General features: G+C 34.4%; 1 protein-coding gene across 1 annotated transcript in view; it reads left to right on the top strand.

The window, feature by feature from the left end:
• Nucleotides 1-18,990, top strand: part of LOC113232847 (mucin-5AC) — a 91,256-nt gene extending 72,266 nt beyond the window's left edge. Inside the window, exons 3-10 of the mRNA XM_026467697.1 lie at nucleotides 12,720-15,696; nucleotides 15,787-16,019; nucleotides 16,134-16,210; nucleotides 16,295-16,667; nucleotides 16,738-16,868; nucleotides 16,963-17,112; nucleotides 17,387-17,544; nucleotides 17,748-18,990. Coding sequence (XP_026323482.1) covers nucleotides 12,720-15,696; nucleotides 15,787-16,019; nucleotides 16,134-16,210; nucleotides 16,295-16,667; nucleotides 16,738-16,868; nucleotides 16,963-17,112; nucleotides 17,387-17,544; nucleotides 17,748-17,880 — 4,232 coding nt within the window. The 3' untranslated portion in view covers nucleotides 17,881-18,990. The remainder of the gene's footprint in view (nucleotides 1-12,719; nucleotides 15,697-15,786; nucleotides 16,020-16,133; nucleotides 16,211-16,294; nucleotides 16,668-16,737; nucleotides 16,869-16,962; nucleotides 17,113-17,386; nucleotides 17,545-17,747) is intronic.
• The last annotated feature ends 464 nt before the right edge of the window (nucleotides 18,991-19,454 follow it).

Here is a 19,454-nt window from a genome sequence, read left to right as displayed (position 1 = left end):
TATAGGGAAAAATAAATGTTGAGGAAAAAATTACGCGACGGCCTAATATGTGGTTGTTATATGAATATAGACACGTGAATATATAAGTTTTATAGGTGAAAGACGTGTAAAAGAAAGGTTAGAGTTTATTACTACATGTTCATATAAAGTGACAAGAAAATATAACTTGAAAATATACTTAGTTCGAAATTTGTTACACTCATAACATACCATACCGACGACATATCGACGAGTAATACCTACCATATTAATACCTATATGAGACCTTTCATGCAATTATGAGTAGTGTCATAAGTTTTTTTTTTGCTTAATACCAAGTGACGAGACGAACAAGTCGTGCGCCTGGTGGTAAGCGACACGCCTGTCCATAACAGTTGCAGTGCCACTCAGAGCTTTAAATCGTAAAAGTCTTAGGGGCACTGCCTCTGTGTCACCTTGAGATATAAGTTTACAAGTCCCATGTGCCTGTTATTACACCAGCACCGTTGCCCTTCAGAATTGGAACGCAGTAATGCTGACATTACTGCTTGGCGGCAGAAATAGGTAAGGTGGTAGTAGTTCAACACAATTGCTGCAATACAACACAATTGTCACACCTATCGTGAAATCGTAACTTCTTAATTAATCGTATATTATTTAGTCAAATAACTTGCCTATTAACATTAAAAATCAGCCTCCGAGTTTGAAAAAAAAAAAGATTTGTACGTGGGGTGCTGAATAAGAAAAAAATATTATAAATGGTCAGAAATGTATTTATTGTTTCTCAAAATATTCTCCGTTAGCGTAAATATACCTCTTAATACGAATGAACCAATTTTGAAAACATTTCCACTCCACCACTCCTGCGTAACAATCGCTGAAACATATTTTTCATACTCTTCGACAGCCTCTTCAGGTGTTGAAAATCGTTGACCGTGTAACTGGTTCTTAATTTTTGGAAATAAATAAAAGTCACAAGGTACCAGGTCGGGACTGTACGCGGGATGGCTCATAAAGTCAACGTTGTTCACCTTGAAAAATTCATTTGTCTGTCTGGCCGTGTGAGAACTGGCATTATCGTGGTGCAAGATGATACGGCGTTTACGGTTATTTTTACGGAGTTTGTCAATAACTTCCGGCAAACAAATGGTCATGTACCATTCACTATTCACGGTACGACGATTTTCTAAAGCAACAGTTGCCACGTGTCCAGTTTTATTTAAAAAAGGAGCAATTATCCGCTTAGAGGCACGCGCGCCACTTATTTGGTTTCGGCTCATCTCGAAAGATCCATGTCTCGATTGCTGCTTTGTTTTGGGATCGTAACTAAAAATCCATGTTTCGTCACCTGTTACTATATCCCACACCAAATTTGACGCTCCTTCGTTGAATCTGGTAAGCAAGGCATTGCACCAAGTGACGCGATCCGTTTTTGTTGAGCCTCAGTCAAATTGTGTGGGATCCACCGAGAGCACAGCTTTTTCACACCCAAATGTTTATGTAGTATTGATTGTATTTGACTCATGCCTATGCCTAAAGATGCCCGAATCTTATGGTATGTCACATGCCTGTCTGTTTTGATCATACGGCGCACAGCATCGATGTTTTTGCCGTTCATAGCAGTGCACGGGCGACCACCACGAAATTCGTCACTGAGATTCACACGACCGCGTTTGGATTCTGCAAACCAGCTATAAATAGTCGTTTTGCATGGGGCTTCATCGCCAAAAGCAGTTTGAAGCCGAGCGAAGCTCCGCTGAGCTGTTAAATTACACTTAAAGTCGTAGAAAATCATACTATGAAAATTTTCACGAGTTAAATCCATTGTGATGTAGACAACCAATTTCTAAAATGACGCCACAACGTAAAAACAAGTGACAGTCAGATGAAGTAAACTGTATTCTACAGCCAAAGTGTTCCATTTTCAAATGTTGTAATTAATTACTTTTTAAATATTGTTTATGTGAGTGACCAGTTCCGGAAACTCATAGTGCGCCCTATGTACACGATAATGAAATCCAAACATCACCTTGATATTGGTTTATTTTTCGTGAATTCGACCAAACAGAATGTTTTACATTTAACGATACTTCAAAACACCTCTACTGTATTACTATTATTTTTAATATATATCAATGACTTTCCAAGGTCAATTATGCATCCTATGGTATTATTTGCAGATGACTGCACAGTAATTTGTAATAGTGAGAATGAAGTTAAAGACAGTTTGACGTGTATATTAAATTGGCTAAAATTAAATAATCTTAAAATCAATTTTGATAAAACCAAGTTAATGAGTTTTAGACAAAGAAATCAATATAAAATAAAGAACATTGATTTCCTCGGTAAAAATATCGATGAAACGAATGTTACGAAGTTTCTGGGATTACATGTTGATAACAAATTAAAGTGGAGTTCTCAAATTGAAAAGGTTTGTTCAACACTGAGCAAACAGTCGTATTTTCTGTTTAAGCTGAACAAAGTTGTTGAGAGAGAAGTAGTTCTACAAGCTTACCATGCGTACGTAGCTTCTAGTTTAAGATATGGGATAATGTTTTGGGGAAATGCTTCAGGAATTGATTCCGTACTCCGTGCTCAAAAGAAGTGTGTGAGAGCTATTTGCAAATTAAGGCGAACAGACAGCTGCAAGCCTTACTTTAAAGAACTTAATTTATTAACATTACCAGGATTATTTATTTATGAATGTTCTATTTTCATCAGAAAGCACCCAGAAATGTTTAAGAAAGTTGCACGAGCACGTAATTGTGACAAATTATGTATAGCATCGCATAGAACTACTTTATTTAGTAAAAGTGCATTTGTCATGGCGCCTAAAATTTATAATAATCTACCTAAGGATATTCGATTAATCAGTAATTTTAATGAATTTAAAAAGAAACTTTTATATTTCTTATTAAATAATACCTTTTACTCCGTGGCCGAATTTTTTGACATATAATTTACTGACATATTTTACCTAAATTATTTAATTAGACATGTGAGTAACATATAAACATTTTATTTTTATTATTGTAATGTGATTTGATATATTTTTTTATTAATTTGTTATTGTAGTTATAATTAATTTAGTATTGTATTTGACATTTATTAGAATTTGAATTTAATTGTACCTATATAATTATTTGCATGCCAACTATGGTAGAATAAGCTGGACTTACCTAGAATTAAGAACACAATGTACCTTATTCTGACAAATAAATAAATTGATTGATTGATTGATTGATTGATTGTAGAATATTTTATGAACTCAGTGGACCATATTCGTTAAAAATAGTTTATATAGGCGCGCGAAAAAGGAATTCTCTATTTTCAATTGTTGCTTATAGATAAGTCCTCAGTGCTTCTCTTTGTATCATTTTCACGTAAAAGATTTGGGGCATTACAACTTCTTCTAACTTATTGTAAGAGATATAGAGTTGAAAGTTTTACGAAATTCAAGGCAATTTAAATGAAATGTTTCATAGACAGTCTAATAGCAGTCTAATAGCATAGTATAGTAATCTAATGGTAGTAGCAGTAGAGCCTTTGTGAAAGAGTTCGTCTAGGGAAGTACTGCCACCTTACCTATTTCTGACGCCAAACGCTAATGTGATCATTACTGCGTTCCGGTTTTGAAGGGTAACAGTACTGGTGTAATTACGGGCACATGGGACTTATCAACTAATATCTCAGGGTGACGTGCGAGAAGTGCCCCACAAATCTTTACGATTTAATGTACGTTATCAAAATCAAAATTGCTAATTTTTTGTGAACACTCGAATTTATGAAATTGTTAAAAAAACCTGTTTTTTTTTTCAATACCATACGTCTGAATAATATTGAATATAGGTAAATAATATTCAACATATTTATTTTACTAGTTCCCTTAATAATTATTTTACAATATACGGGAAGGGTATGTCTATTGTTCTCGAGTAGCTAATGTAGTTGAAACGCAGTTCAGACAAAAACTTAATTATTCAGACGCCCTGCATTACATATTTCATGAATGTAGCAACACTTTATAACAGTAACATGCGTTGTAACGTAATCGTAAATTCTACATCTATATAAATTTATATTTTGTGGTATTACCCATCTACATTCTGTGTACAGCGTTTTAAACCCTGCCCTAACACATATCACGCACACGCGGGCGGCGGTGGCGGGTGTAATGCTCCCTCTACCTAATTTCCTGCGATTTGCCCCATCTGCTACACATATTAATTACAACTTATTACTGTTTAACAATTTTACCAAACTTTATTTAACACATAGACGCTGAAAAGGTAAAACCACAGACGAGAAAGACAATGGAAATGCCTTAAGCCTCGATTATTACCAGAACCGGTGTGGCCAAAATGTACACAAACAAATGATAAACTTCTACTGTAATTATTGCTCTGTGGGTAATACGTCTTACGTGCATTTGGGAAATAGTACAGGAGAGCGATATAAAGAAATAAAAAACATCGTAAGCCTAACTTTATTTGTTATATGAAAAACTTATGTTTCAGCTTTTCCATATAACAAATACTCGTAAAATTAAAGTTATGATTTTTTTCTTAAAAAATTACTTTAAATCGCTGTCCTGTAATATTTTCCAAATGCACGTTAGACGTTTTACTAGAATTGTAAAGTAAGCGTCGACATATACGCTCCAAAGTTGGGCATGTAGGTGAATTAAGAATAGTTAATTTACAAAACATAACTCGCATAATATACATTGCCTTATGGCATTCAGGCGCCAATTGTACTTTGTTGTAATGTGCAAAAAAGTTTAAACAAATAAATATACACAGTGTTTCAAAAGTTAGTTAAAATATTTTTGTTCATTTCTAATTAATTTTGACATATTTGATATCATGAACCCATGTTTACATCATTTATATGTCCCAGTGCTGGGCACAGGTCCCCTCTCAGGCCAGGGTTTAGGCCATACTCCGCCACGCTGGCCCAATGCGGGTTGGGGACGTGTAGGTTTTATCGCGATGTGTTCTTCACCGAAAAGCTCATGGTAAATTTCAAATTAAATTTCGCACATAAATTCCGAGAAAGTCAGTTTTGTGAGCCTGGATTCGAACCCAAGGCCTCTGCTCAAGAGGCGGTAGGTCCAACCATTTGGCTACCACAGCTTTTTTAAGAGTTTATACTATATATTCGTATCATTAAAAAAAGTAAAACTGAAATTTGTAACTTTTCATTAAATTTGTAATCGCAAATAAAATTTACGTGAAATAGTTTTTCCAAAATTTACATATAAATCATAATTATCTACTTCAAACTTACACGAAATTTCAACTTTATTATTAAAATCCTTGTCCATAGCAAGACATGGCTTTGAGCACATACACTTTACCCCAGAAATAGTTACATTAGTTCCTGTTGAATTAATCGTTTAAAATAGACCAATGGTGGTACGGAGTTTCAATGAATCCCTCAGATTTTACATTGCCCGTTTGTTTCAAGTAATTTATGATATACGACCTATAGGTACCTACTATTTTGTATGTAAATAATTAAATAATTGAATAACATTGTAGTAAAACATCATGATATTCAATAAACTTAATATTAAATTGTTACAGCGACATCTTTAGTCAGCAGCTGTAAAGGCACCTGGCTGAGTAATTAATAGATTTCGCACAGATGGCGCTAGGACGAAAAAGATGTTAAAAACCGAAAACAAAACAAACGAATCGAAAAAATCGTAAGATCTGCTGGTTCATTCCGTAGCTCAATCGGGAGAGCGTCAGGCACGGTATACTGAAGGCGCTGGTTCGATTCAGCCGGAACGATTTCACATTAAAAATACCTCAAGGGTTTCAGTGTATTACTAACTATTTATCTGATAGAATTTGTAGTGTTAAATAATACATAAATATTAAAAAATTGAAGCAATTATTCTTAGTGTTCGATCTTTATATTTAATACTTAATTGTAACAAACTAATGAGGTAATTAAAAAATATATATATTGAATATCGTGGTAGTATAACATCGTTTCGTTCTATACTGAGTTACTGCGATGCAACACCGATTCATTGCTCAAGGAATCATAATAATGATCTCTCTCTACTGCACGAATATGTTTGCAGCACTATCGCATTGACACCGAACGATGAAATCGGAAACCCCAGGGGAAATTTCGCGGTCTACAAAGTTAATCAGAAAAAAAAAACGAATCGATTCCTTTTACCGCGAGATAGCGGAACAACCTTATGAAGTGCCATGTTGTATATATTCTTTATCCCCAAATGGGAGTATTCTGTGGGTACGCCTTGATGATTGCTCGGGGCCGTTTATCATTGTCTGTAGTTTTTGCCTATAATGTTCGTTTCCTTTGACACTTTTTTCTCAGAAGATTGAAAGAACTACAAACACATTTCTGAGCGTTGTATATATAAGACAACAAAAGAAAGGAATCTTCAAATGTAATATAAAGTAAGTTATTTTAAAATATGCGAATAATAGGCAAATTACTCTACATTTCGTCTTACAAATTTATGTTTCGAAAACCAGACAATCACGGCTGCGAAGAAAAGATTTTATCATGCGAAATGTCTCATACAATACGTGGAAACCTCCCTACCATTCATGATAAAAACGTTTACCGTAAAAGAAAATAAAACGTGTATGTTTCAAAAGGAGAGAGCTTCTTTTAAATTTGCATTAGATTTTTCTGCAGTGTGCGTTTGTCATTCAATTTCAATAAAAAATTGATTGGTCTTTCAGTTAAAAAGTATCGTAAAGAACTCTCGATAGGTTACTTTGCGGAAGAATGAATTTGACACAGTTTTATTCGAAAGATTGTTGCATTGTTCTGTTTGTATAAGTACTCTTAAATAAAAATTTAAAGAAATTGACATTCTTACATTGGTGTCAGAGTACATTTATGAAAATCTAATTTATATTCAGAAGAATAGCAATTTTTCCACAAAATATAGTGATGGATACAATAATAATTTAAGAAACAGAATGACAGTTATTGACAGTAGTTGTGAAGTATCTCAAAATTATTCAACATTTTAATTTACAATTTATGTTTGCATAATAATAAATATGTTGATTTTTCTGATTTACTATTTACGAGGTTTAAAACTATAGTAAAACAATTATGTACACGCATGGTCAAGATTTATGAAAGTGCTGCTTTCTTGCTATTTTTGACTGTAATATTATGAAATAAATATAAATGATTTAGTAGCGGTAGAGCTCTTGTGAAAGAGTTCGTCCAGGGTAGTACTGCCACTTTATCTATTTCTGCCACTAAGCAGTAATGTCAGCATTACTGTGTTCCGGTTTTGAACGGTAAGGGTTCTGGTGAAATTACAGGAATATGAGGCTTGTCAACTTATACCTCAGGGTGACGGGCGCGGTGGTAGTGCTCCTCAGATCTTGGCGATTTAAAGCTTTGAGAGGCACTGTAACTATATAGACAGGTGTGTAACTTACCATCAGGTGTACGACATGCGTACCGTCAGTTGAAGTTATAAAAAAAAGATAAAAGAGAAAAATATCATTATAATGGAGTTTCTTACTCATTCTTCGTAGTGTTTAAATAATTTGAATAATTCAAGTGTAATTTGTTTACCTGTGAAATAAAGATATTTTGAATTTGAATTTGGAAAAAACAATAATAGAAAATCAAACAAATTTTCGGTTCTAAATCGCGTATATTTGTTTCTTCAAATAAACTAACGTTTGGCGCCCTTTACAGGTACCATGGTCACGGCTGACTTTGAAAAATAGTTTAGTTTCCTAAATGGAAGAATCGCGACAACCTAAGAACTATAAACAAAAATGTTTTATACGTGTGTGTGTATACTGTAAAGTATTTTGATCACTTAAATATCTTCTGAAATTTGAAGATATTTTCGTGGTCTAAATGTCTGAAATCTCTAGACAACCTGCTGAACTACATTGTCGCTAGAAAGCAATAATGCTGTAGCACTCAAAAACTCAAATTCTCAACTCAACACTGGAGTCAAAAGAAAAATTGCAAAAACGAAAAAAAATCATAGCTCTGAAACGGTTTGTGCCAAATTTAGCAAATAAACTATAAAAAAATAGGACTTCTTAACGATAAACTCGGACTTGAAATAGTCCTACTCCTAATGACGATTATGTGGGTTACGACAATTTCATTTTCAGATTTTAACCCCAAAGAATGCTGTAACTTTCAAGTTAATTTGTAAGACGGTGCGGCTAATACCGTCAATTTACGGTACTCTAAGAGTGATGTAAATGAATTAGAGCTCCTTAACACATTTTTGGTCTTTGAATGTCAACTTGTTGAAGATGCATGAAATTCAATACTGCTGTAAGAGTATTTTTTAAACCGAAGCAGGGTACATTAAAATGGTGTTAGTGAAAATCACATGCAATTTACATGGCTTTTAAAATGTTTATTATTAAAAAGAACCACTATTTATGAAAAAGACTTTGGTCACTATGAGTACAATGAAACAAATCGAATTATAATACTGGAGATTTAGCACAATAAAACAAAATCATTGACACTTTGTGTGCCATGTTACATCGTTCTTAGAACTTATACTGATGAATTATAAATTCCATAAAAGAATAATAATCAACAACTAATCTTACTCTTGATTATTAGTTTTTCACTTTTTGTTATTATATTTTCTATTTTAGTTTATTGCCTGGTACAAGGTAAAAGATTATCTACATGTTATAGATTTAAAATTATTACGTGTTAGTATAAATTCAATAATAATTAAACCATCCCTATTCCTCGTAGGCATTAGGTAAAGAATGTAAATAGTAAAAATGTAGAAAAATTTTATCATGATTATAATTTAAATTAAAACCAAACTATGTTCATCCATCAAGCAGACTTAAAAATTAAGTAAAAACATTAAAATTAAACATTCTAAATAGTGTCGTAATTCTTTGTCATATTCCATGAACTGCAACCCGGTTGTACATCATTGGTATTTTCGGGTGGTAACTGGTCAATTGAACGTTAGGTCCAGGTACTGCAACCAGCTTCTGCATTATTGGTCTTTTTGAAAGTACACATTTTCTATGATCATTTTAGTAGATACTTTGAATAAATTTTTCTCAGGGTTTCTAACGTGGGCGTCAGATCATAAACTTTTGTAGAGACTAGTTTTGAGTTTGGCATGTTGCATATCTTTTGGTGAAATGTCACGGAGCTTCTTGATGCAGTTTGTGGCATTGAATATGGTTAAATTATTCTCGGTGGAAGATTGTTGCACTTTGGATTAGATTACAATTTATTAGAACCGTCTGATGGCCGTAGTAGTTTGTTATTTAAAATTTCAGTCTTAGATTGTTTTGAACTAGTAGAATAGCGTTCGACGACAGAAAATTGTTTCTTTGTTCTCTTTTAGCTCACCTAGGCTTTTTTTCATTTTTCTGACATTATTTGTGTTGTATTTGTTAGCATGTGTAGAATATATTTTATACGTGTATCTAACTTTGTGGCATGCATGACTTAATATACCTACAATCATTTAGACTATTGATAGTAACTATTATGACATAATGTGTGCTATTGGCTGTGCCAGGGTTCATGCTATCTAGAAATAAAATTTTGTGATACATGAGTTTGCTGAATAAATGATGATGGTTACTGTTATGTGAAGTGAGAAAAAACTTTATAAAAAGACGGTAACGCACTACAGGTATAAACATTTCTCTGCCTGCCCCAATGGGAGAACGGCGAGAGGTTTATGTATGTATCCAGAAAATGGCTTGTTTGCAATATTGTATCTAAATCCGTTTTAGTGACTTAGTAAATAATAATTACCTAAACATATATTAACATACCTATATATCACAATAAAATTAATATAAATTACGAACTTTGTAGGATTTCTTCGTCGATTAAAATCACTTTAATAATGGTGATTTGAGTAAATTTCACTATAATTTAAATGCATCGTATTTACGAGTTCTAAGTAGGTCATTAATTTCTGACTCTCGTGGTCTGAATAAATAAGTGAGATTAAATATAATAAATAATGAAATAAAATAAGGAAAAGAAATAATATTTACAATAATAATTGAAAAAGTACTTTCGATTTTGTTATAAAAAACCTCGGACAACACACACAAGTACCCTCACTGCTGCATGCGTAGTCTCTAAATATTGCTATAAGTTGCGGTGTCATTAAGCGAGGGAAGGATAAAATGACGTAAGGAGAAGTTCTGTATGTACTTGTTTTTGTTTGTTTTTAAATATCGTAACACTCATTGCACTGTTAAAACTCGGACCCTTACAACGCAATAAATAACATTGTTCGTACTTAACAACACCCAAGTAAATGCTGTAAGTGATACAATTTTAATATTAGGGAACGCAAAAATGCTGTAATCAACGGCACAGAAAAATTTAATTACGTGTTTTCTATGTAACGCACATTTCGCAAAAAATACAGGATTTTATGTGGGTTAACTCGTTTTTTTAAATTTTCTTAATCAGAAAAAAACGTTAAAAAAATATGCTGTCCAGAGTTTATTTTTCATTTTAGAGACATGAGACCCAGATCAATCGAAGCAGAAAATAAAACTGAACAAGAATGAAGCTGAAAAAGAAAAAAGCATTTATGCAGGTATTGCGGGTTACAGCATTATCGGTTTCATCGCAACGGCGGAATGTATATGTGCCAAACAACCACACCAATTACCTGGTCTCGACTAAGCAATTCCCCGTAATATGAGTACCAGAGCAACGGAACTTACTCCGGGGCACTACCCAGAACACCCAGACCACTCGAAAGCTTTATTTCCCAAATTGGTTCAATCGCGAATCGAACCCGGGACCTTCGCATCCAGCGCCCACAATGTAAACCGTTAGGCTACCGATGTCGTCAATAAAGCTAAAACACAAGTGAGTTGTGTTGATTCTTGAATGGTTTTTCTCTTTAAGATAGCCATAACCAACAGTGGGTTGTAAAGTTGACACAGATATCTGTAGCTATACACCAAATCCACAGAAATTCGCCACATAAACGTCTTATTACTTTCTTTTATTGTTATTACCACTTGATCCTACTACGTCATTCTTATTAGTCGTCGTCGTGATCCGCAACGAAGTAATTGCTCCCGGATTATCTTCTTCATCTACATATATATTGTATATCCGGGGATTATTAACTTCGTATGGCATTGCAAAGTAGAGTTCAGAGTATGAAGCCAAAAAGATAATTTTCGTTTATTTATTCATTTAAATACACACTCCCTTCGATTACCATTGAGGTAGGCAGAGATTATCGATCGCCACATAGCACAATCCTGATAAATTTCTCTTGCTTCATTTACATTCATCAATCTTGCCATACAAGCTTGTATTCTTCTTACAATGTTAACAACTTTTTAAGAACACTCTCAGTTTAAAAGGATGTTTTTCTGAGTAAGTTCTTCGTGGCCGTCCTCTTCTAATGATGTTTTCCAATTTAGCCCTATACATATATTTCTTTCGTTAATCTTCATTCATTCATCTGTTCCATGTGCCCAAACCATCTCAGCATACCCTTTTCTATTTTTGTCACTACATCCTATTTCAAACCACATCGTTCACGGCTCACAGTATTTTTAACTGTGTTACACTTCTGTCAGTCTGTCTGTGCTTTTTTCACAGAGTGAAGTGAAAAAGATAAGTGTTTTATTTAGTTTCTATAATGCTATTTTGAGAATTAAATAATTAAGTTATTTTTGAATGATAATAAAAAGAATGTAAAATAGAAACGGAAAATAAGAGAACAAATGCGAATGTTTCAATAAAAATGGATACTTATTTACTTGTTTGGAAATAGAACGCATAAACAACAATGACGGACAAAACATTTCATCTATTGAGCATCATCTTGTGATCTATCGTCCATTTCCTTTAATAAAATAATGAGTTAAGAAAAAATCCATTACTTTATGGTTCGTAGACTTTGGTAAACAGCTATTATTTATTGGATTGATTAACTGAATTACATTTCACTTATCGTAATTATCTTAGCAGATAAACACCAAGTCGCAAACTCAATTAAAGTTAATGCCTTTGGGGAAATAAAGAAAGAAAAAAGATAAAGACTCTGTTACAATAGAAACTAACGGTTTTTGTTTAATTCATTACAATGTAACAGCTATTTTCCATAATATGTCCTACCTTTCTTATCATCATCATCAGCTTACATGTATCCACGACTGGCCTTTTCTTAAGCAGTCTCCCGGTCCTGTGCCTGTGTGTGTAAAATTGGATTAAGTTTCATTTCAAATTGTTAAACTTGCCTGAATACAATCTGCAGTGTATATACAATTGAATCGCATTCATGATTGACGCAACACGTAATATAGTGCGCATAATTTGAATATTTAATTCCTGCATGCTCTGTTAACTGTGCTTTAATTTTATGCAAGAAATTGTAATACTGATGAGACTGAAGAAATTTTTGCTACGTACATAATATAATAATATATACATAATAGCTTTAAAACAAATGGTATTCGCCATGTGCAAATTACAGGTTTTTTTTTAATATGCAATAAGTACGCAATGCTTGAGAATGGATTATAAAGAAAACTAATAAGAAAATCTAATTAAAGCAATTAGGCGTGTTAATAATTTTGCAATGATACGTCGGACTTGCATTCGATGGATAAACTTAACATTATTTATATTATATATTTTCATTTGCAATCGATTTACATGATTTGCACTTAAACGATAAAAACTAATTGCGTTTCCTTTTGTTTCAGATGAAAACGACTTTTACTACACACCTGTGGAAAGAAGTTTTGCTCAAGTTCAACCATCTATATTCCCAAATAATCGCCCAGCGACATATTTCGAACACGGCGACAGCTTTAGAGTACCGCAGTCGTCACAGCAACCACTTTATAGCGAGGGTCATGTGAGATTTCCAAGTCCCAATTACAATCAAAATCCTGTACCCTTCCAATTGCCTACTGGCCGAAGTCAGCCTGGCGCACCTTATTATGCAAATCAAGCAGACTTCAGTGCTCCTCAGAAACAAAGGTTTAGGCCCGCTCTACCTTACAACTTCCAATTAGTTCATCCAGCCTCAACTAAAAGGCCTGAACTTCCTCCACAAATTCATTCTGCGGCCTATCAAAATGATCCTTCAAAACCAGAAACATTTTTAGGACAAATAACGATAAATAACCCCGATATTGACTACTTGCAAAATAATAGATACAAGAACATACCATTTGATAACAACAGCTTAAAAAGTAATGGTCAAAGCGGTCACATTAATCATGATGAGGATATCGATAACGAAAATCAGGATCTTTTTGATCATCCCAGAGTAACAACATATAATCCTAATAAACTTGTAAATAAACAAAGACTGAATATTAGGCCAGGTAGCTTACGATTTACTCATCATGAATTACCATTAGAAGAAACGACAATCTTCCAAAATGCGCCAAATAAACCATTGGATTCAAATAATAACAGCAAGATTCCGAAAAACGTATCAAGTTCCAAGGAGAACAAAGCTCTTCTAGATTTGGAGCCGCTATTAGAAGACGACATTAGTGATATAAGTACATTTAGAGAGCTTATGAAAAATACTCAAGGATCATTCGACGTCCAAGTAATTAAATCTAACAGCAGTTCAGAAACTTCTTCAAACAATAATGATGATAGTAAACCTGATGCCAGCTCAATGAATGCTGATAATTTACCGAAGATAACTTCTGGTCAGACTCCTAAAACTATTTTAACTTCAACAGCTATTCCAACTTCAACTAAAAGTCAAATGAAAAAAGTAACAGATAATCCTCAACATTTCGAAGAGGAGTTACATAGTGGTGAAGAACATACACACAGCGGAGAAGAAGAAGAAGAGTATGAATATTATGATGAAACCGAAAGCAGTGAAATAAAACACACTACGTCAAAGCCTACGCATGATTTTACAGAGCATGCAACTGACGTATATGATGACTATGATGCTACAGAAGAACCGGAAATATTTACAGAAGAGTCTAAACCAGATGTTACAGAATCATTTCATGTGGTAATGAAATCTGGTAATGCTACGGTCAAAGATGAGAACTTCAAACATTTTGTAGACACAACTATCATTGATCAACCTGAACAGATTTCAAATGAAACTATTACATTAGGGAGCACAAATATTTCTGTTTCTAGTGAAGATGTGTCATCCATCGAAACACCATCTATTCTTGGAGAGGAAGTTGTCTCAGTGGTGACAACCAAGAGCGTTGTTAATGGAACAATTTCCATCCCTGATGTTACTTTAGCTCCTACCACGACTAAAAAACTAGGAGCTTTGCCAGCCTCAACCTCAGAACGAAGTCAAAATAATGATACCTCTTTACTAGCCACAACTGAGAATTGGATAGTAGTTGCTTCAGTTCAAACTAGCCGAAGCGTATCGGGCGCGCGATTTTTACCATTCCTTACGGTAGATCAAGATGAAAAGAAACAAGTATTAGCTGATGACGAAGAGGAAGACGAGGAAAATCTTGCAGAATTTGTGACAAGAGATCCGAAAGAGGAAACCAGTGAACAAATTAGTAGTAGTTCATCATCAACTGAAAATATTAATGATAAGTTGGACAGTATTCAGTCTGAGTTATCAAGTGCTGTACTATCAGGGTCTTTAAATAGTGGAGATAAAAATATAAAACATATTATGGAAACTACCACAGAGGCTATTGCAAACAGTACTATTGCTTTCACTGCTACGACGATGACAACACCGGGTACGCTGAATGTTTTTACATTGAAGAGCACTCAAGTGCCTACTGTGGCTGAACGATCATCGCCCGATCCACCGCCGGTATTGATTAAGAAATTTACACCACGAATTACAACATCTACTACGCCTAAACCGCGGAAAAAACCATCGTTTGTCACTGTAATGGACGAGTTGCCTCCAGGATTTTTGCCCTCAGGTTACAAACAAAGACACTCTTATAAAGATAAACGAACAAGCACTACAACTTCAACTACGACGACTACTACTACTACAACTACACCTGCTGTTTCATCAACTGAAGATTCTGACGTAGTTATAAATGGTACACAAGGACGATCTTCTGGTATTAGTTCTAAAAACAAAGTTATAGTATTAGATGACAAGTCTCTCCTTCCAAAAGAATACCGACCAAAGGAAAAAGTTCCAGAGGACTTATTCAAAAAGTTCGAAAAAGACGATCTAAACAAATTTTTACCACCAGGCTATAAACCACCTGCATCTGAAGAAACAGAAGTGAAATCGATTCCCAAGGCTAATATTTTCGATAAAATATCCATACAAGAAGTTGATATAAGCGCATTTTTGCCCAAAGATTTCAAATTAAATGAACCTACTATAGAGAAACCTAAATCTTTACCTGAACTGCCAATCAAGGCTACGCAAGTGGACATCACAGCATTTCTGCCTCCAGGTTTTAAATTAAATGCGACTAAAGATGAGAGTGACACTAAAAATGAGACTCATGATCCATTAAGTAAATTTAAAGTTACTGATGTGTCAAGTTTACTCCCACCTGGCTTTAATTCAAACAGTACCGACGAACCAGTATTGCCCAGCTCCACTCAGTCCACCGGAAACTTTAAAGTTGTTTTCCCTTCAAGACCTGGTAACAAAAATACGAGAAAAACTACCCCTAAACCAAGTCATGGTATAGGTCCATCTCCAGTAACGCCAGCAATTAAAAAGGGTTGGCCTACAAGGTAAAGTATGATATTTCTTTTACATCATATCTATTAAATTCTTTAACACATGACAAAAATGATTACAACTTAATAATAATTGTTTTTCAGAGCCTCAACGGAGTTCACTGGTTGGCCGTCACCATCAACAACACCGTTTTCGATAGAAAAGTTTCTGAACAAGGATATTTCGGTCTCTACTCCAGCACCCGAAGCAATTACAGAAAAAACCACACGGCGCATTTCTACCACTACTACCACGACAGCAGCGCCTCCACCATCGACAACCCCTGGGATTTGTAAACAGGAGTGCGATATTGCTGCTACTATCAAAATAGTAGCAGGTATGTAATTTTCTACCTCACGTGATGCCGTAAAATGTTAATCATATGCTCAGAATTTTTTTGGTACTCATAGCGAATCATATGTGTTTATTAAATAAATTTTTATAACTACAGGAGTTAAGTGGGTTCCGGAATTATTAGACCATCATACAGAGGATTGGCAACGGTTAGCTAAAGAGGTAAAGGAAGAGGTGAGTTCGAATAATATTACATTTTTGCTTGTCACATGTTATATGCAAATTACAAATGCATTATCAAAAATATTTACATTGCAGTTAAACTCTGTGTATTCAAAATCTGATCTGCTCAAAAAATGGTACAAAGGTATCCGTATAGATGGGTTTAGTCAAGGCTCTGTATTAGTCGACTACTTTATCGAACTCAATAAAGTTGAAGAAAGAGTCGATACATTAGAGTTGAAAAGCCTGTTTCACAAATCTCTGCGCGAAGCGAAACCTGGGTCTGTCGTTGAGATTCTGCAGGAAGAATCAAATGACAAATTTGATCCTAATGTAATGTTGGGCGATCAGCCAGATGAAGAGAGAATGAAAAAGAGTAATGAAAAGATGACCAAAACGATAGACAAGTCGGCTGGAAAGCTAGAGATTGGGAAATTTGTTATGGATCCTGCATACACTGAGTTTATTGGTATGTATTGGAATTTTAGTTTCAATTGAAAACGGCAACGGCTTGTTGTATAAATTATCCTTTTTTTCAGTTTTGCCAAAACGTGAGGAGCCAAAACATGTAGAACAAGAGGAAGAGTCATTCCTCCCTCAATGGGGTATTGCTGTTATAGTAATAGCCATGGCATCACTTCTTTTCGTCGTGATTTTCGGAGTCACAGTGGTACGTAAAACAATTTAAAGTGCATCTAAATGTGGAGATTTCTTAGTTTTTGTTGTTTGAAATTTACGTTATCATTTATTGTATTGTATTCCAGCTTGTGAACCGCCAAAAAAGTGCCAAAGCTAAACAACCTATACCGCTTAGTGAAGATATGCTTAGAGAATTGGATAAGAATCACATGGGAGGCTTCGACGATGTGCATCAATTGAAGGAGAGAGAATTACCTTACGCTCCGTCAGGGAAGGTAAAATACTCCATAGTGTGTTTAACCACCTTCAAATAGTTTTCATACTTTAATATTTCACTCTAATTTGATGAATTGGGCTTGAAGTTTTCATTTCACCAAAGGGTAGAAAATTAAAAAAGCACAAAAAAATCATAAATTGTTAATGTTAAGTTATATGTGTCGTTACGACCTTTACCTAAAACAATATTTTAGGAACACTGAAAATGGGCCGCTTATGATGTTTAATTTATTATGGAAAGGGACTTCTATTATATTCTTATTTACTTTTCAGCGAATGTCAACGGCATTCATCGAGCAGTTGGCGTATCCGAATCCTGGCGACTCGTGGCGGTCAGAATGGACGCCACAGCTGCAAAAGTATATGCAGCATTATACGCCGGACTCAGGACGCGGTTCCCAGATATACGGCGCTTCTGGAAATGGTTACGGGTGAGCACATCTTAGCCAAATTAATTACATTGATTGATAAAAGCCTCGTAAGTAATCTATGTTCGAAAAATAATTTCATTTTCATAATTAACTATAAGCAATACTAAGTGTAAAAATGCGGGCACTATGACGTATTTTATTATTACAAACAACTATGGCGCATTACAATAGATTTTCATTTATATATTTTTATGTACCCATAGATATGGAGGAGGATCGCAGCTTTATGGGCAAACGGGTGGCGGTGGTGGTTCCCAAATCTACGGCTACACCGGCGAATACGTGCCTCGCTCGCACTACTCTCGACGTCGTTCTGAATACGACAGCAACTTCTAGACGCTTTTAGATGTTTCTATGTCTGAGACTCTTGACAATATTTCCTGAACTCGGAGTTGGATCTCCTATAGTTCACTTAACACTCGTTCATCCATGTAGAATATCATTTTACCAAACATCAGTAACCGGTTGTGAAATATGATTTATCATAGATAATTTATCTGAAAATAAATGTAATTTAAAATTGTATTTCTGAATTTGTAAGATTTTACAATATGCATTATATTTTAGCAGCTTTTTAGTCCGGCCTATTTACGACTGTTTATACAGTAATAGTGCAGTGCCAAAAAGAATTTTGACTATCTATAAAGATATTGTTTTAATAAACCTTGACGTAGAAATTCGACTTCATGTTCAATAATCTCAATTAAGTACAGAGTTTATTAAATAAGAGTTTACCAAAGTGACTCTTTCTTTGTATCGGATAATAAAAAAGGCATCCAAAATAGGGTATTTCTCCGTCAAGTTTTATCCATACCTAATTCGATTGTCTGCCAAAATATTAACTATTACGACTGATTGTGAGATGTAAATAACATAGAAGTAAGTATTCACCAATATTGTAAATCGGATTAGTAGAGAATACTAAGAATTTCTGTAGATATCTCTCTGCATACCTATATTTGCTCAGAACCTGTAGTGGAACGCGTTAGGCCGTGTGCGTGAAACGCCTCTTTGTGCCAAATGTATTGTCGGTGTGTGTAAATAAACGTTTATATTATGTATCATTATAGAAGTATAGGGTGTTATCATTTTCAGCTTATTCGATGTCGAACTGTATAGGAACATTTTACGGAGCATTCGTAAAAGTACCTTTAGTATAACATTGTTCGGTTGTTTCCAATAGAGCGGTTTTATAGTGATTCTGATAACACTCTTCATTGTAATGTTGGTGGCTCTCTGCCAAGATTGTGCCACCTCGATTGTGTTTCGCGAATGCCCCTCGAGGACAATTCTACTGCACTGAGGGGGATAAGATTTACGTGGGCTGGTCAGGGATCCCCTTACCCCACAAATTTACGATTACACAAAATAAACCCATGTCATGTCATACTAGTGGACAAAGTGTGATGGTGTGTGAATTAAATGTTGATGTAAATACAGTCACAGTCAATTTGTATTGCGAACATAATCGAAATAAAAAAAAATCAAGTCTTTGGAGAACAATCTATTTATTATTAATAATTATTGTTATAACAGTGGGTTTTAAAAGATTACAAAACTTCAGGTGTTTTCCAATTTAGTCTCAATTGTTCAATATCACCGTAATGTTTAATGTATACTTCTGGAATATGAGTATTGTACCTACTTACCAACTAGCTTTAGTGTCTACGATGCATGAAAATTCGTGTATATATAAAACAATTTTTGTACATGTAGATTTTTAATTTAATTATTATAAAATAGTTAGAGACAAATTAAACCATTAAGATCCAGAATATAGACATATAAATCATGTATATTGGTGTGTTATTTTTTACTCCCTGTTTTCCTTGTGAAAGCTTTGCATGTATAGACTTTATCGCAAGCTTTGGTAAACAAAACTATGTTTATTTTACTGGAACTTTATAAAC

Source organism: Hyposmocoma kahamanoa, unplaced genomic scaffold, assembly GCF_003589595.1.
Source record: "Hyposmocoma kahamanoa isolate Upper Pololo Valley unplaced genomic scaffold, ASM358959v1 78, whole genome shotgun sequence".
Lineage (NCBI taxonomy): Eukaryota > Metazoa > Arthropoda > Insecta > Lepidoptera > Cosmopterigidae > Hyposmocoma > Hyposmocoma kahamanoa.
Note: the sequence above shows the minus strand (reverse complement) of the source record. Positions and strands in the feature narration are given on the sequence as shown.